Source organism: Mugil cephalus, chromosome 21 (assembly GCF_022458985.1).
Source record: "Mugil cephalus isolate CIBA_MC_2020 chromosome 21, CIBA_Mcephalus_1.1, whole genome shotgun sequence".
NCBI classification, from domain to species: Eukaryota; Metazoa; Chordata; class Actinopteri; order Mugiliformes; family Mugilidae; genus Mugil; species Mugil cephalus.
In genome coordinates, this window is record NC_061790.1 from 1,962,493 (window position 1) to 1,979,174 (window position 16,682).

Below are 16,682 nucleotides of genomic sequence, written 5' to 3' on the forward strand. Positions count from 1 at the left end.
TGCACCTGTGGAGCAGCATTAGCTTCATGAGCGTTAGCATCGTTAGCATCATTAGCTGAGTGTTTGGGGAAAGTGGAGGAGGACGAGAGCTGCTAATGAACAGAGAGGAGAATCGTTTACAAGGTCAGTAAACCACAAACCTCTTTATTTAGGAAATAATCCGAAAGAAAGACGAGGATTAGCCGCTAGTTTATTAGCTAGCCTCGTAGTTAGCCTCGTAAGTAGCTTTAGCTTGTTGTTGTTTCCCGTTTTGAGTTTATTATTAAACTTTATCCTCTGCAGTGAAATGTTTAAGACACAAACACGAGTCCAAGCAAACAAATGACGGTTTTATTTATTAAATAATTAAACACGAGCTGGTTGTACCTAAAGCTAACTGCTAGCCTGACTACATTAGTTTCTTCTTCAATAAAGACAAACAAAAAAAATATTATTGTTTTTTTTTTTTTTAATCGGACACATGTCTGTGTAAATTAAAATAGCTCTATTTGGTTTGAGGAATTATAATTCGCATTAAGTTGTGTTTTTTCCTCTTATTAGTTTTTAGACCAATAAATCTCAAACATAAGGCCTGCGGACCAAAAGCGGCCGACAGAGGGTTTACTCTGGTCCTCATCGTGAATGTGCAAATAAATTACAGAGAAGACTGAAAATAACCACTATCCCTCATTTGCCAACTGTTTGGTTAAACATTCTCCTAATTTACTTGCTCTTCTTTGCACTAAAAGAAAAAAAAATATCATAGACTGTAATTAAATAAGGAGCAGCTCCTTTAAAGTGGAGCCGCTATAGAAACAGGATGTGACTCCATGGCGACCACCAGTTGCCATGCCAACCACTCTGTAAGTTGTAAAAACTCTTTTCAAAATAAGTTCAACATCTCCTTGTAACTGGTGGAGGGAGAGCAGAGCTTAGAATTAATTAAACAAAAACTATGAGTGAGTCTGGAGGAAGTGTGGGCGGGGCTTCGTGAGTCTGGAGGAAGTGTAGGCGGGGCTTCATGATATTGATATTGATATGAAAAATGACAAATGTGCCCCGATCTTAATCATTCTTTTATTGTTCTTTTTTTCATTCTTTCATTCTTTCCTTTGAAAACAAACAATCAAGTGTAGCTAAAGCTAGCAGTTAGCTTTGGCTTTCACTACAGAGGATAAACAAAGTCAAACTCACAACAGAAACAACAACTAGCTAAAGCTACCTCTGTGTTATGTAAGCCCCGCCCACACTTCCTCCAGACTCACTGCCATTTATGTTTAATTAATACGTTTAATTAATATATTTAATTAATACGTTTAATTCACACTACTGCTCTACCTCCACCAGCTACAACGAAATGTTGGATTATACACTGCACTTATTTTTAAAAACAGTTTTTTACAACTATGTGTTACAGAGCAGTTGGCATGGCGACTGGTGGTCACCATTATGTCACATCCTGCTTCTGTAGCGTCAAATAACTAAACTGACACTTAACAAACCTCAACATTACATTAACTACCGAAAATGACAGAAACCATCCATGAAAAAAAAATTATTTTACATGTATTTTAGTGCTTTAGTTTGACCCAATTCCCGCCCACTTACATAGAGGGAGTGGGGCTTATGACCCGTACTGTAGCCTCCAGCCACCAGGGGGAGCTCTGCTTGCTTTGGCTTCACCGTTTATGGTTTTAGACACACCTCATCATAAAATCCAGCATATTTACGTCTGAAATCCAGTTTTAACCAGATCACAGCCGTCCTGAATCCTTAATGACGAGTTAACTAATTAAACTCGTCCTCCAGGTGCGAGTGCAGCCGAGTGGGCGTGGGCGAGAGCCAGAGTGGGCGTGGCCGTGGCCATCCTGAGAGCCAGGCCCGTGGGAATGAGCGGCCGGGCGTTCGCCGAGGCCCTGGGAGCCCGGCTCAGGAGTCAGGACGAGGGCTGGAGGAGGAAGGTGGAGGAGCTGCAGCAGGAGGTGCTGAGGCTGAGGCAGGAGAAGCTGGTCGCCGCGGTAACGGCAGGTAATTTATTCGGCTCCTAGAGATGGAGACGTGGAGACATCTTAGTCATCTTCACCAAAGTCATATTAACAGAATTATTTTGAACAAAGTGCATATTATTTTACTTCCCCTCCTTCTCCTCCATTTTCCCTTCACTCTTCCTCTTATTTCCTCTGCCTCCTTCTCCTCCTTCTCCTCCCTCTCTCCTCGTCCTCCGCTTTAAATGATCTGCTCCATCGTTTCTCATCTGTCCACATTAAAAACCTCCTGTTGTAAATAGTTCAGCCTTGACGCCTCCTTCCTCCTAAACCTGAGACGTTTAGGAGGTGACAGAGAAAATCAAGGTCCCTCGTTTCTTTCCTTCATTTACATTTTAAAAGCACAACAGAACATGGAGCTTAAACCCCTTAAAGGAACCGTATATTATGACCTCTTCGTATCGAGGCCTATTTTTCTACCTCCTGTGAGAAAATGACATAATAATAATAAAATGTGTTTTATCTTATTATATCTAAGGGCTGTATGAATAATTTCGGTCACCTGTGATGACCAAATGTAAAAAAAAACACATTATTTAGAGTAAAAACCACCACTTATAGATGGGTTAGTATCCCAGTTCAAATATGAATTAGTAAAGTACAATCTGCTGAGTAATTTTAAAGATTTATATCCAGGCAGAATCACAAATTGTGCCTTTTTGTCACAGTTTGGCACCATATGTGTCATTTGACCTTTCTCAGGCACCAGTCTGAAAAGCTAATTTAGTTTCACTGGAGGCCTTCGTGAAACTCAAAGGAGAATATCTCAACAACCAATTGGTCATTTTTAATGATTAACGACCAATCAGAGTCTAGAGAATCAAATGCCATGCTCGAATTCCCCGTAGAAACCACCAGTGACCACCCAGAGCGAAGTAAACACAAAGATTGCATATGGTCAGCGACTCTACACTCCAACCTACAAGCTCCTCTTTATGTAAACAAACGAGAGCTTCATGATTCATTTCAAACTGGCGCAGAGTGATAGGAGAAGCCACTAGGAGCTGGAATATAACTTTTAATCACAAAACAGCAAAAGTGAGACATACTTTATGATTTTGCGAATGTTATGTTTGTGACTCCTTGGCTTCTAGCTCTCTGAGTTTTGTTGCACAGTGAAGAGACAGACGTTGTTGTAATCAGCAGGATCTCTGCTTTCATGTGTCATAGTTTGCGTGTCTATCTTAAAGTGATGAAGTTAGTAGAAGCACTAAATGAAATGTTCAACATATTCGTGTCTTTGTCACATTCCCATGGGGTTTTATTTGTGTTGCGTTCGGGGGCAATGCCTGATAGCAGCTTTTAGATGAGTTTTTCCCCCGTCATTTTGGTGTATTGCATGTTTGGAATAGTGCCATCATGTGTTTGGACCATCTGTAGTGCACGGATCTGACATCAGCCCCATGTACATTAAGAATAACAGACAACACAACAAACAACACAAAAAAATCCCATCCCAAACTAACAGGGAGCACCGCTTTCTGTTTCTTCAGCTGGTTAAAGAATAATGCTCAGCTGTTCAAATAAAAATAATATATGTAAAAAATACTGTGTAACAGGAGCAGCATTTTTGAACTTGTAAAGTTCAAATATAAATAAAAAATGACCATAAAATAAAATAGGCCAGACAAATCCTCAGCTATGCAAATTTAAACATTACAAAAAAACTAAACATGAAATAAAAATAATGCGCTCAGTATAAGATTTTTTTTAAGAATAACAAAGATTAGAACTGTATCCGATATAAGTGACATTGTCTCATTCTGTATGACGTTTAAAATGACATCGATATATTTTTTTACATCGTCTCCATTAATCAGGTGTTTTCTGTGTGAAATCTTCCAGACGGTGGAATCACAACGGTCGATGCTTCTCAGGACCTGTTTGGTCCAGACAGCTCCACGTCCAGAGCAGAACCTCAACCGGACGACGACTCTGAGACGCCCGACCTCCTTCTGCAGGACCCTGACCCAGCTCCTCCTCCTCCTCCTCCTCCTCCTCCCTCCAGTCGTCATGGAGACGCCCTGTCTCCTCACGTACACTTCCTCCAGTCGCTGTGCTCCCTGCACCACGGAGGAGGCGGAGGCCTGGAGGTCCTGTGGTTCAGCCCCGATGGAGACCTGGGCTCGGTGTTGGGCGACACCGTCCTCCAGCTGCTGGACTCGGTGGTGGGGGCCTGCAGGGATCCTCCGGCGCTGGGGCCCCCGGACCTCGTCCTGAAGGCCTGTCGGACCGCGGCCCAGACCATGGAGCTCCTCGATTCTAGGGGGCAGCGGTCTGAGGGGTTCCTGAGGAGGGTGGAGGAGGTGCTGAAGGAGCTGACTGGGATGCTGCTCCTCAGGAGTCACCACAACAGGGTGAGTAACGGATCCATGTGGCGTAGCAACGCCGAAATACTCCGATCCCGTTAAATATCAAAAAATAAATTATCTTTATCAAACGTGTGTCAAGATCTAAAGTCGCTGGTGTAACGTGGAGTTGGAGGGAAGCTTAGCCACCGATGCTAATAGCATAGCATCAACATTAAGGCAGATTTCCACAAACACAAATGTTAAGAGCATATAAAACCAGGTCTCTGGTCTACAGAGAATCCACGGGGTCTTAAAAAGTCTAAAATCAAATAATTTGAATTTAAGGCCTTAAAATGTCTCTTAAATTCTCTTAAAATCTCCTAAAATGTCTTAAATACGATTTTGAAAGGTTTTAAAAATGTATTGACGTTACTTTTATTTAAAACAAATGTATGAACTTCAGTCTCACTTAAATGTTTCTACTTTTGAGGACGTTGTAACGTAGCTACAAAACACAACTAAAGTACCTGTCCCAGCCCGGTCACAATATATCAAGCACAACCAGCTAGCTAGTAGCTAGCATGCTGCTGTGGACGCAACGCAGTGCGTTAGCGCAGAGCGTAGCAGCAGAGAAACGTTTAGGGAACCTCACAGCATCACTTAGTTTTCAATAAAATGAATGATATCCAGCCCTAAACTGGAAGTTACAGGAGGTGTTGGTTTTGATGAGGTCTTCAGATTCAGACTCCTCCTCCTCTTTGTTCTCTTCTTCCTGCACTTTATGTACTTTATTACATTATTTATGGTTTCTCTCTGATTGTTGAGTTTGTTCAGGTAGAGATCACATTGCTGTAGTTTGTAGTTTGTTGTGTCTTGTCTCTTCCTAGCCTCCCAGCTAACAGTAGCCCTTATTAGCCTCCTAGCCTCCCAGCTAACAGTAGCTCTTATTAGCCTCCTAGCCTCCCAGCTAACAGTAGCCCTTATTAGCCTCCTAGCCTCCCAGCTAACAGTAGCTCTTATTAGCCTCCTAGCCTCCCCGTTGACGCAGCCTGAACGTCTTCTTGCGTTTCCACCTCGTCTCATCTCTCTGCAGTGAAGTGTTGTGATCAGTTTGTCTCCTGTAACTCGTCTTTATGTGACGTTGACGCTTTTTCCCGCACACAGAAAGACGAGAGACGCTTATGTTTGCATCAATCACGGCTCCTGGAAATTAGTTTCTGCCGGTAAAAGAGTGAGATGCAGGTGCTGTTTGGGTTTACGGTGCGTCTGCTACAACTCGTCTCTCTGTGAATACGTGTCCAGAACAAAATGGTCCATTTACTGTCTCATAAAACCGAGAAGAAGCAAATCATCTGATCTGAGCAGCCGGTGAAATGATGTGATCTGTTTACTGATCATAGAAGCAGAATGGTTCAGAATTACTTTCACACCAAGTAGATCTCTGCCTAGCCTCCCAGTTAATAGTAGCGCCTCCTAGCCTCCCAGCTAATAGTAGCTCTTCCTAGCCTCCCAGTTAATAGTAGCGCCTCCTAGCCTCCCAGCTAATTGTTGCTCTTCCTAGCCTCCCAGTTAATAGTAGCGCCTCCCTAGCCTCCCAGCTAATAGAAGCGCCTCCTAGCCTCCCAGCTAATAGTGGCTCTTCCTAGCCTCCCAGTTAACAGTAGCGCCTCCTAGCCTCCCAGCTAATAGTGGCTCTTCCTAGCCTCCCAGTTAATAGTAGAGCCTCCTAGCCTCCCAACTAATAGTGGCTCTTCCTAGCTTCCCCGAAAATAGTAGCTCTTCCTAGCCTCCCAGCTAGTAGTAGTGCCTCTTAGCCTCCCAGCTAATAGTAAGTCTCCCAGCCTCCCAGCTAATAGTGGCTCTTCCTAGCTTCCCAGTTAATAGTAGCGCCTCTTAGCCTCCCAGCTTATAGTGGCTCTTCCTAGCTTCCCCGCAAATAGTAGCTCTTCCTAGCCTCCCAGCTAATAGTAGCGCCTCTTAGCCTCCCAGCTAATAGTAAGTCTCCTAGCCTCCCAGCTAATAGTGGCTCTTCCTAGCTTCCCCACAAATAGTAGCTCTTCCTAGCCTCCCAGCTAATAGTAGCGCCTCCTAGCCTCCCAGCTAATAGTAGCTCTTCCTAGCCTCCCAGTTAATAGTAGCGCCTCCTAGCCTCCCAGCTAATTGTTGCTCTTCCTAGCCTCCCAGTTAATAGTAGCGCCTCCTAGCCTCCCAGCTAATAGAAGCGCCTCCTAGCCTCCCAGCTAATAGTGGCTCTTCCTAGCCTCCCAGTTAACAGTAGCGCCTCCTAGCCTCCCAGCTAATAGTGGCTCTTCCTAGCCTCCCAGTTAATAGTAGCGCCTCCTAGCCTCCCAACTAATAGTGGCTCTTCCTAGCTTCCCCGAAAATAGTAGCTCTTCCTAGCCTCCCAGCTAATAGTAAGTCTCCCAGCCTCCCAGCTAATTGTGGCTCTTCCTAGCTTCCCAGTTAATAGTAGCGCCTCTTAGCCTCCCAGCTTATAGTGGCTCTTCCTAGCTTCCCCGCAAATAGTAGCTCTTCCTAGCCTCCCAGCTAATAGTAGCGCCTCTTAGCCTCCCAGCTAATAGTAAGTCTCCTAGCCTCCCAGCTAATAGTGGCTCTTCCTAGCTTCCCCACAAATAGTAGCTCTTCCTAGCCTCCCAGCTAATAGTAGCGCCTCCTAGCCTCCCAGCTAATAGTGGCTCTTCCTAGCTTCCCCGCAAATAGTAGCTCTTGCTACAATTCTCAGCTAATAGTAGCTCTTCCTCGCCTCCCAACTAATAGTGACTCTTCCTAGCTCCCCAGTTAATAGTAGCTCTTGTTAGCCTGTCACCTAATAGTAGCTCTTCCTAGCCTCCTGGCTAATAGTAGCGCTTTCTAGCCTCCCAGCTAATAGTACCTCTTCCTAGCCTCACAGTTAACAATAGCTCTTTCTAGCCTCTCAGCTAAAAGTAACTCTTATCAATCTCCCAAGTAATAGTACGTTTTATTATCCTCCCAGCTACTCATAGCTCTTATTATCCTCCCTGCTAATAGCAGCTCCTCCTAGCCTCTGAGGCTACTAATAGTAGCCATCACCAAAGTCAAAACACCGTGACGACTTTATTAAATTTTGTCTGGAACCAATCGAGTGGACTATCTCAGATTTGAACAGGTTGGTGATTCCAAAGCTCCGGTGGGAGAAACTGAATAACGGTTCCACTCTTCAGGGGTTTTAAAAGATATGAATTTATCTCTTGATAGGATAATCATTCCAGACGATTTCACAGATGATCTCCTCCTGTCACTCAGTTCCCGGGGTTATCAGCAGCTACAGGCAGATCCAGAGCAGATTGAATTTCACATCGTTTTTTTTTCCTCCTTGTTCAATTAAACGAATAAGAAAACAGAAACGTTTGAGACGTCCTTGAGCTGCATGTTAGGTCTGTGCATTTTTAACCATATTTTTATTCATCCAAAAACCAAACAAACTGAACAAATTCTGTAGTTTTACATGAAAAAATATTAGATGATATTGGACCTAATTGGGCGACTGTGGCTCAGTGGGTTTGGATCATGATTTATAAGGTTTTGAACTAATTAATCGCGATTCTTTTTGATTTGAAATCGATTCAGTATTGATTGATCTTTCAGATTTAACTTGGATATTAAACAGATTGTCAGAACAAAAGCTGTAGATGTTACTGTGAAACCTCTACTTGGTGAATTATTAAAAGTGTCAGTGTTTGCATAAAGAATTCTCTCTAAATCAGTCATAAAATACAAATATACTTGATTTTTGTGTCTTGACCATTGGTCCATAAACAAAGACGAACATAAACACCAAAGTAAACCACAGTAACGGGTTCAGTTCAGTTCAGGAGCCGATTGACATATTTTGTATTATTTTGTCCTATTATAGTAAATGAGTCTATTACCTCAATACACTTCAGTAAATAAATTACTCTGATATGAAGCTATGATTTGATATACTCTACTTTGTTAGATTTACCAGACACATTAGGATGTATTTGCACAAAGTATCGATATCTGATTGCCGTTATCAGCCTGTATTTTACTCTGTATCGGATCAGAAGGTAATCGGTGGTATCAAACATCACTAGGCGCTAGCATCTGCTTTAGCGTAGACGTATAAACTGTCTATAAGAAGGGAAACAGACTGATTTGAATCTGTAAACAAACCGTTTAATGATCACTATAGTTTCATGGATAAAGACGTGTTTTTCTGATCTCCAGGCTGCAGAGACTCTGAAGGTTTGTCTGGCGACGCTGGGAAGCAGCAGCAGCAGTGTCTCAAAGTCCTTCCTCACCCGTCACATCCTCTCTGAGATCAATGCTCTGGCCCAACAGCTGTGGCAGAGCTTCCAGGTAAACATCCTCAGCTCCATCCTCCTCGGTTTCATTTCACAGGACTTCATGCATTAAAAAACCACATCGTACTCTCTTGTTTGTTTCCCAAGCCCCCCCCCCACCGCCAACGCTTTATATGTTTTAACCTTTTTAGCTTTTAGAGAGCCGCCCCTTTGTGTGAGGCTTCAGGTGCAAACCGCTCGCCCTATCGACCGGCTGCCACGGTCACGTCTGAACCGCCATGAAATCAATACCGCATCCCGCCGGTTTAATGTCGGCCGTGTATTCAAACATCTCCCGGTGGCTTTGGTGGCTCGACTGAGTCACTGCTTCCTGTGAAGTGTCAAACCCACCGGGGTGGGAGGTGAAGAAGGGAAGGAGAGGGCATCCTTCAGAATGGAAATGTGTAAAAGAAAGAAAGGAACCCCTCCTGCTGAGCTTCCCTCCCACTCACCGGGGTCGGTCCTGCTCACTTTCCACTATTTTCCTCCTTGAAAGAGTCGGGTGATGACAGAAAGAGACATTTTATCAACACTGCAAAAAAAACACCGCTTTAAAAAGATATGAGAAAATACATTAAAATTAGGGTTATTCAACTCGGATTAAAAGGATCAGCTGATTATTCATGTATATATGAGCTACGCTCCTTTTAAGTTTCTATCTCAAGTTTACAGTTTATCCATACACCTGTATTTTTAATCTTGTTTGCTTTAATACTGTTTCTACTGTAGAACTGCAGGTGCAACAATACATGTAGAATCGGTGCCGCAGAAATATGAAAAAAATAAGGCACTAAAAAAAGAGGTAAAAGAAATGAAAAAACAAATAGAATTTAAAAATATTTACAAAGAAAATAAACACTAACATGTCATAATGATCCCATTCACATTCCATTCCCATTCAGCTAATGGTAGCCCTTCCTAGCTCCCTAGCCTCCCAGTTAATGGTAGCACTTCCTAGCCTCCCAGCTAATGGTAGCCCTTCCTAGCTCCCTAGCCTCCCAGTTAATGGTAGCACTTCCTAGCCTCCCAGCTAATGGTAGCCCTTCCTAGCTCCCTAGCCTCCCAGCTAATGGTAGCACTTCCTAGCCTCCCAGCTAATGGTAGCACTTCCTAGCTCCCTAGCCTCCCAGCTAATGGTAGATAATCTCCCAGGTATAAAATAGTAGCACTAAAAAAAAGGGACAAAGAACTAACAAATAGTTTCTAAACTTCAAATAGCCTAACATTATAAGCACATTCACATATTCCCCCAGCTAACAGTAGCCCTTCCTAGCTCCCTAGCCGCCCAGCTAACAGTAGCACTTCCAAGGTCCCTAGCCTCCCAGCTAATGGTCGCTCTTCCTAGCCGCTCAGCTAACAGTAGGTCTTCCTAGTTTCCTAGCCTCCCAGCTAACAGTAGCACTTCCTAGCCTCCCAGCTAACAGTAGCACTTCCTAGCCTACCAGCTAACAGTAGTACTTCCTAGATTCACAGTAAGATCGTGGTAGTATATTGTGCGTGTGACAAATAAAACCCGTTTTATCGTATCTTATCTTTAGAGTTCTCATTTTAATCATCATTGTGCTACATTAACAAGTTATAATAGTTTATTTAGAGAATTCAGGACCAACACACTAAAAGTTTTTGCAGTGTATTTCTTTGAGCCAGGTTTAGAAGGAAAATTAAAAACAGCTGATCCCACAATTTACCAGAGGTATCGACGAGGATAACAACAGCCTCGAGGAGTAATGGGTGTTAAAGTTAATCCTCCATAAAGCGGTGAAGGTGAAAGTGGAGCCGTGTCTTCATCCCCTGAGCTTTCAGATTAATTAAACCCCAGCGTTAGCGTGGACCTGTTCATGTGCACTCTGAAGACTGGAATCGGACTCGTACTTGCTCTCGTTGGAAGTTGATGCTTAATGTGGGAACTAGGGCAGCTCTAGCACGACTACTTTATCAGAGTCAGAGTTCTTGTTTCAAGCATCTTAACGTGGATAATGTCCAGAGCAACGTCAGTGCCGACTGGAAAGTCTCAACTGTTGATTCAGACTAAACTGTTCTGCTGCTATTTTCCTTGGATCAACACAAATCTGCTTGTTTTTAGTCTAAAACAGTAGTTTTCAGAAAAACTTTATTTATCCCCGAGGGGCAATTAAGAGAGCGAAGAGTGGTACATAAAAATAAAGAGCAAGAGAATAAAATCACAAAAAGCAGCATATTGTGTGTAATGGCCGACCTGCTGCCAGTAGCAGAAGAGTGAGATGAGTTGTGGTAAATATGAAATAATATAAAAAACAATATGAATAAAATGTAAAACAGCAGATTCAGTACGGCGATAAATAAAGTGAAGCATGGATTAAATTAAGAGTGACATTGTAATGTTGCACATAAGGACACGTGTTATTGGACGTGCACAAGTAAACTTAAGTTATTGCAGCTGTCTGAGAGTTCAGTGTTAGTGTTGCTGTCGTATTGACTGATTACGTTATGAGGACATTGAGGTAAGTCCGACTGACCTTCAGCGATATTTCAAACCACCGACTGGAGCTCCACAAAGACTCTCTGGGAGCTTCTTGTTCCACTCAGGTAAAAGTGGCGGCTTTTCATTCTTTGTCATTAGCAGCGGCAGAAATTCTGACTCTTGATCGCAGCATGGAGGATTTTCCTTTGGTTGTCAGTCTTTAGTTCACTTCCCTCTCTTTTCACATTTGCTTTGAATGTTAACGCAACCGCTGGACAAAAGTCGGAGAAATTACTAGTTGGAGTGGATGCCTCTCAGCTAATACTAGCTCTTCCTAGTCTCTCTGCTAATAGTAGCGCTTCCTAGTTTCCGAGCCTTCCAGTTAACAGTAGTACTTCCTAGCTCCCTAGCCTCCCAACTAATAGCTCTACGTAGCTTCCCAGATAACAGTAGCTCCTCCTAGCTTCTCAGCTAATAGTAGCTCTTTCTAACCTCCCAGCTAACAGTCGTTCTTGGTAGCCTCTCAGCTAATAGTAGCTTGTCCTAGCTTCTCAGCTAATAGTAGCTCTTCTTAGCTTCCTACCCTGTCAGCTAATAGTAGCTCTTCCTAGTCTCTTTGCTAATAATAGCGCTTCCTATTTTCCGAGCCTCCCAGTTAACAGTAGTACTTCCTAGCTCCCTGGCCTCCCAACTAATAGTAGCTCTACCTAGCTTCCTAGATAACAGTAGCTCCTCCTAGCTTCTCAGCTAATAGTAGCTCTTTCTAACCTCCCAGCTAATATCACCTCTTAGTGCTTCTTAGCCTCCCAGCTAACAGTAGCCCCTCTTAGTTTCCTAGCCTCCCAATTAATAGTAGCTCTTCCTAGCTTCCTAGCCTCTCAGCTAATAGTAGCTCTTCCTAGCTTCCTAGCCTCTCAGCTAATAGTAGCTTGTCCTAGCTTCTCAGCTAATAGTAGCTCTTCTTAGCTTCCTACCCTGTCAGCTAATAGTAGCTCTCCCTAGTCTCTCTGCTAATAGCAGCGCTGTCTAGTTTCCGAAACTCCCAGCTAACAGTAGTTCTTCCTAGCTTCCTAGCCTCCAAGCCAATAGTAGCTTTTCTTAGCTTCCCAGATTACCGCAGCTTTTCCTAGCCTCCTAGCTAATAGAAGCTCTTCTAGCCGTCTTCCTAGCCCACTAGCCTCCTAGCTGACTGTAGGTCTTCCTGACTTCCCACATAACAGTTTGTCTTCCTAACTTCCTAGCCATCCTAGTAACTCTTCCTTTTACACGTCTTTTACATGAATGAGGAGATGATTCAGCTCTTTTCCATCTGACGATACCACATGAAGGATGATGTGACTAGCACACCTCCAGCTAACATTTCCCCATGAGCTTGTCTTTAGCGCATGTTTCCCAGACATCAGGGTCGTCCAGGTGTCGCCACCGCTGTGATGTGAATGGTAACAGGGAATTAAGGCTGATGATGTGTGAACATGACACGGAGCCCTTCAGCCATCATCGACTGTCCTCTCTGGAACATAAATGCCTGAGTCAGCTCAGAGGCCCGGACAGATGGGAACAATCTGCTTTCAGCTGGAAAAGGACGAACGCTTGTCTGCCAGTTTTAAATTAATTAACGTCCACTTAGGACTTTAATTATAATGATACAGACGGCCCCAGTCTCCCCTTTCAGTCTCTTTTAACCCTTTTAAGAACATTTATGATATTCTACACACAACACAAGGATGTGTTCGCTGGTAGCATTGAATCTGAACCCACTGGAGACGTGGATAAAGGATTTTATTAGTCTTTATGATATAGGTATAGTAGAGGTTGAACAACTTTTTAAAGTCGACTAACATGTTGTGAAAATGGAATCGACTAAACACAACAGAAACTAATGCTTTGCAACAATAAAACCTACATTCTTTTCTTGAATACATATTGTAGCATCTCACACAAAAAAAGCCATGGAGGCTTTTCTTCAAGGTAATTGAAGCTTGGACACAGGTAACTGTCGACTCTAGACCACGTCAACACCATAAACACCGTCAGTCTGACACTTCTAATATGCAGCTCTCGCTCGGTAAACTCTCAGCTCTGCCATAACTGCTTGCAAGAGCCACAAACTGTTGTGCACACCTGGCCTTTCCTGCATCATGCTGATCAATTGTTCTACATTTTATAGACCCCTTCATGGTCTACGTTACTGTGACATCACAACGTTAGCTGGAGGCAAAACAGAGGGAAGCTGGAGGCGAACACTGTCACTGTCAACCATGAAAATGTCGTCTTACTGTATGTTTTAGTGACAAAACTGAAAAAACACTAACTTGAAGTTTTATCACATACCAGTCACTGCCAGTTGCCTGATACCAGTTAAAAGCCCAATGTCGGCTAAGTCTAGTAGCAGAAATGTTGCTATGACATCTTAGAGCTGCAATGAGTAGTTCATTGATGACACAGAAAATGAGAGACACTTTTTTAAGCTGCTTTTCCATCTCTGCAGTTTACAAATTGATTTTTTTTATCAATTAAGAATCTGTGAGGTTGACTGAGGAGGTTTGGAGATACAGACATTTGTACAACACGTGTTTGACGAAATTTCTGCAAAAAATTCAGTCGTCATTGTTGAAAGTGAGGCAGGAGAGTGGAAACAAAAATGAACCCAACTGGTAAAAAAGACACACCAACTAGTGTTTGGGTGAAGCCGTTGAAGAGCGAGATTGATTGAGAAAAGCACAAGTGTAAATGGCTCACACTTGTGTCAGCTAAGTACGTAGGTTACTGCATCTATGAGCCACAGTGCTATAGAAGAGCCTTTAGCTTCATCTAGGGACGTCCTGTGATTCAGAAATACACAAACGCCGTCACTGTCGTTGTGTCAGATTGCAAGCAAAACATAAACGCTTCCCAACATGGTGCCGAATTCTAGGTCCCATGAATTACCCCAAAAACTCACACCAAAAAGCCCCGAAAAAAGCCCTGGAAATTCTTCTAACCTTGGCCCAGCGAGTTCAAGATTCAGCACATTTTATTTGCCATCTTTGTATATACACAGGAACTACTATGGAGTCGCCCAGAGAGTCGGACAAAAAGACACAGGAAAGACACACAATTACATAAAAAAAGAGGTTAAACCATTATATTGCACTATGCCCAGTTATTTTGTGTTGTCCAAGAGCCTGACTGTAGCAGCATTCTTTGTGATGATGGTATTATCCAGTCATGTATGAACAGGGTGAAGAGTTTAGGACTGAGACTACAGCCCTGTGGTTAATAGATGTTAGACTGGTCACTTCCTCTGTACCACAGCGCTGATTTGTTGAAAAGTATTGATTGTATAAATAACTCGCACCAGTGTTGGCCACCCACCAAGTTCACTGCGTCTAAGTCCAGCAGAACTGTAAAAGAGCCTTTAGTTGTCAGTTGTGGTTGTTTTATATACGATGGCAGAAAGCCTGTGGGGATTTACCGCGAGCGTTTTTTTTTTAGATTCAGTGTTTCAAGGACACAGGTAGGAGTGTTAGTAGTAGTAGGAGTAGTAGTATTGGGGGAGGCATTAAAGTCATGAGTGTGCTTTCAGGAGCAGGGTGGCTGAGGCCGGCGTTCCAGTCTGACACACGTCCTCAGAGACTCTTGTCCTTGGAGCAGCTCGGCATACAGATAAGCTTCGCCATCTGGGCTCGGCGTTGTTCTGTCAGAGGACGTGACCCCCGGCGTCGGAGTACAGCTACAGCCCCTTGGGACGAAGCACCGTGAAACACGGCAGTAACACTGAAGCCACTCTGACCACATTATTATTCTCCCTCAGTGGGTGGTCTGCAGCTCATCCTCAACTCTGTGTTTTAATAGAGAGGACTGTAGTTCAGACTGTAGGAAAACAGAAAAAAAGACTCTGGATCTGGAAGCTGTTGAGACCAGTATGTTTTAATCTTGATTTTCTTGGTTGCTACCATCTCACCTCCTTTTACACCGCGGACATGATTAGACACAGCTTTGACGCCAGCCTCCGCTTGATGCTTCGGGGACAGTTAACTGGTTTGGCAGGAGGACGATACACTAATTTGGTGTAAAGCCAAAGCGTTGCTCAAATGAAAATGTTGACCTGATGTTGCCGATGGATGAAAACTGATACGGTCGCCACATTTTTTTGCATTTTCTGCAGCTAATCCTCAGGGAAAGATGAGTTTGTGCATGAGATGTTGTAACGATTTTTAAAAATATGTCCATCAATGTCCATAAATATCAATGTCAAGGCAGCGCCAGAGACTTCTTCATTTGGCTAAAGGTGGTTTGTACCCAGATATAACAGAGAGATAAAAATGGAACGTCAACATCCCTCCTGGTTGATCTGGTCTCAGTTCACATGTGGAGGTTTTCCTGGACCCATGTGACCTCATTCCTTTAGTTGGTGTGAACCCACAATGAGTCCTGGTCCGATTAAAGACCAGCTACTCACCGGGCTGACCTGCAGTAGAGGAGTTTAACTCATTCATTCATGGCGATAATGACCAGTAGGACACTGTTTTCTCATTGCGGTTGAAGGTTTCAGATCAGCTGTTTCCATGTGAGGTGGTCTATTCCCATCTGATCTGTCTGTGAAGGTTCTCAGTCATCCAGGTAATTCTGATCTGATCAATGAAAACATCACGTGACTGATCAAAGATGGAGGTCTCTCGTCTAATTAGCAAAATATTTTCTATTGTTTTTACACTTTTATTATTAAAGCAACAACTTGATTCTGAGGAGCTCCTCCTGGAAGCATTGAAGAGGAGGAGATGTACAGAAGAAGACTTTTTGTTGGTGCTTTGAGATGTTTGCCCGTTCTGCCTGTGTCATATCCACTTGTGCTCTTGTGTTGTTTTAGCCTTGTAGTAGCTGGTCTTTGTGGTTGCAGTTCCGAATTTGTTCCACGCTTGGGTCTATCCCGGCTTCGATGAATTTTTGATGGACCTTGAACAGGTCAATGTTTCTATTTTTTCAATGATATGAAGTTCTTTCTCCACCGCAGACCAGTTCTGTGTGCTCTATTTACTTTCACCTGAGGAAACGTCACTGTGCATTTACATCAAGACAGAGCGAGCTCAGACAGAGTGGAGCCTGACCTCACTCTGATTCACTATTTACTTTCAATCAGTTTGAGAAAAGGAATATTTTACCCCTGAGAAACCGAATGAAATTTTATTCAGTTTGTACCTGTTAATTGCGATTGAGGTGTTTATATGGAGCATTTGTATTTGGTTTGGGCTTCTAAACCGATTCTAATAATTGCCTCCGTGTAAACCCAGCTAGTGAGGATCAGACTTCACGGTTATTTCTGTTCATCCTCAGTAGAAGGTGAGAAACTGTTTCGCGAACATTAACCAGTATCATGAGCTTTTGCACCAAAGTGTGTAACAATCCATTCAGTAGTTCTTGAAAAGACTTACGTCAAATCCACAAATGTCTCGGCAGAACTAGAGACTTGAAAAGAATTTATCCTCTAATGACCAATGAGGATTTGAAAACTTTTTCTAAATGATGAATAGGGGCTAATCATTGGATTTATTAACAGTTAGAAGCCTTTTGTAGATGGCCTTCCTGGTGAACCCTCCATCGT

At 43.2% G+C, this 16,682-nt stretch overlaps 1 protein-coding gene across 1 annotated transcript in view; it reads left to right on the plus strand.

Annotated features, from left to right (window-relative positions):
• Nucleotides 1-16,682, plus strand: part of mei4 (meiosis-specific, MEI4 homolog (S. cerevisiae)) — a 29,596-nt gene continuing 12,914 nt past the window's right edge. Inside the window, exons 1-4 of the mRNA XM_047573043.1 lie at nucleotides 1-123; nucleotides 1,789-2,007; nucleotides 3,870-4,381; nucleotides 8,546-8,677. Coding sequence (XP_047428999.1) covers nucleotides 96-123; nucleotides 1,789-2,007; nucleotides 3,870-4,381; nucleotides 8,546-8,677 — 891 coding nt within the window. The 5' untranslated portion in view covers nucleotides 1-95. The remainder of the gene's footprint in view (nucleotides 124-1,788; nucleotides 2,008-3,869; nucleotides 4,382-8,545; nucleotides 8,678-16,682) is intronic.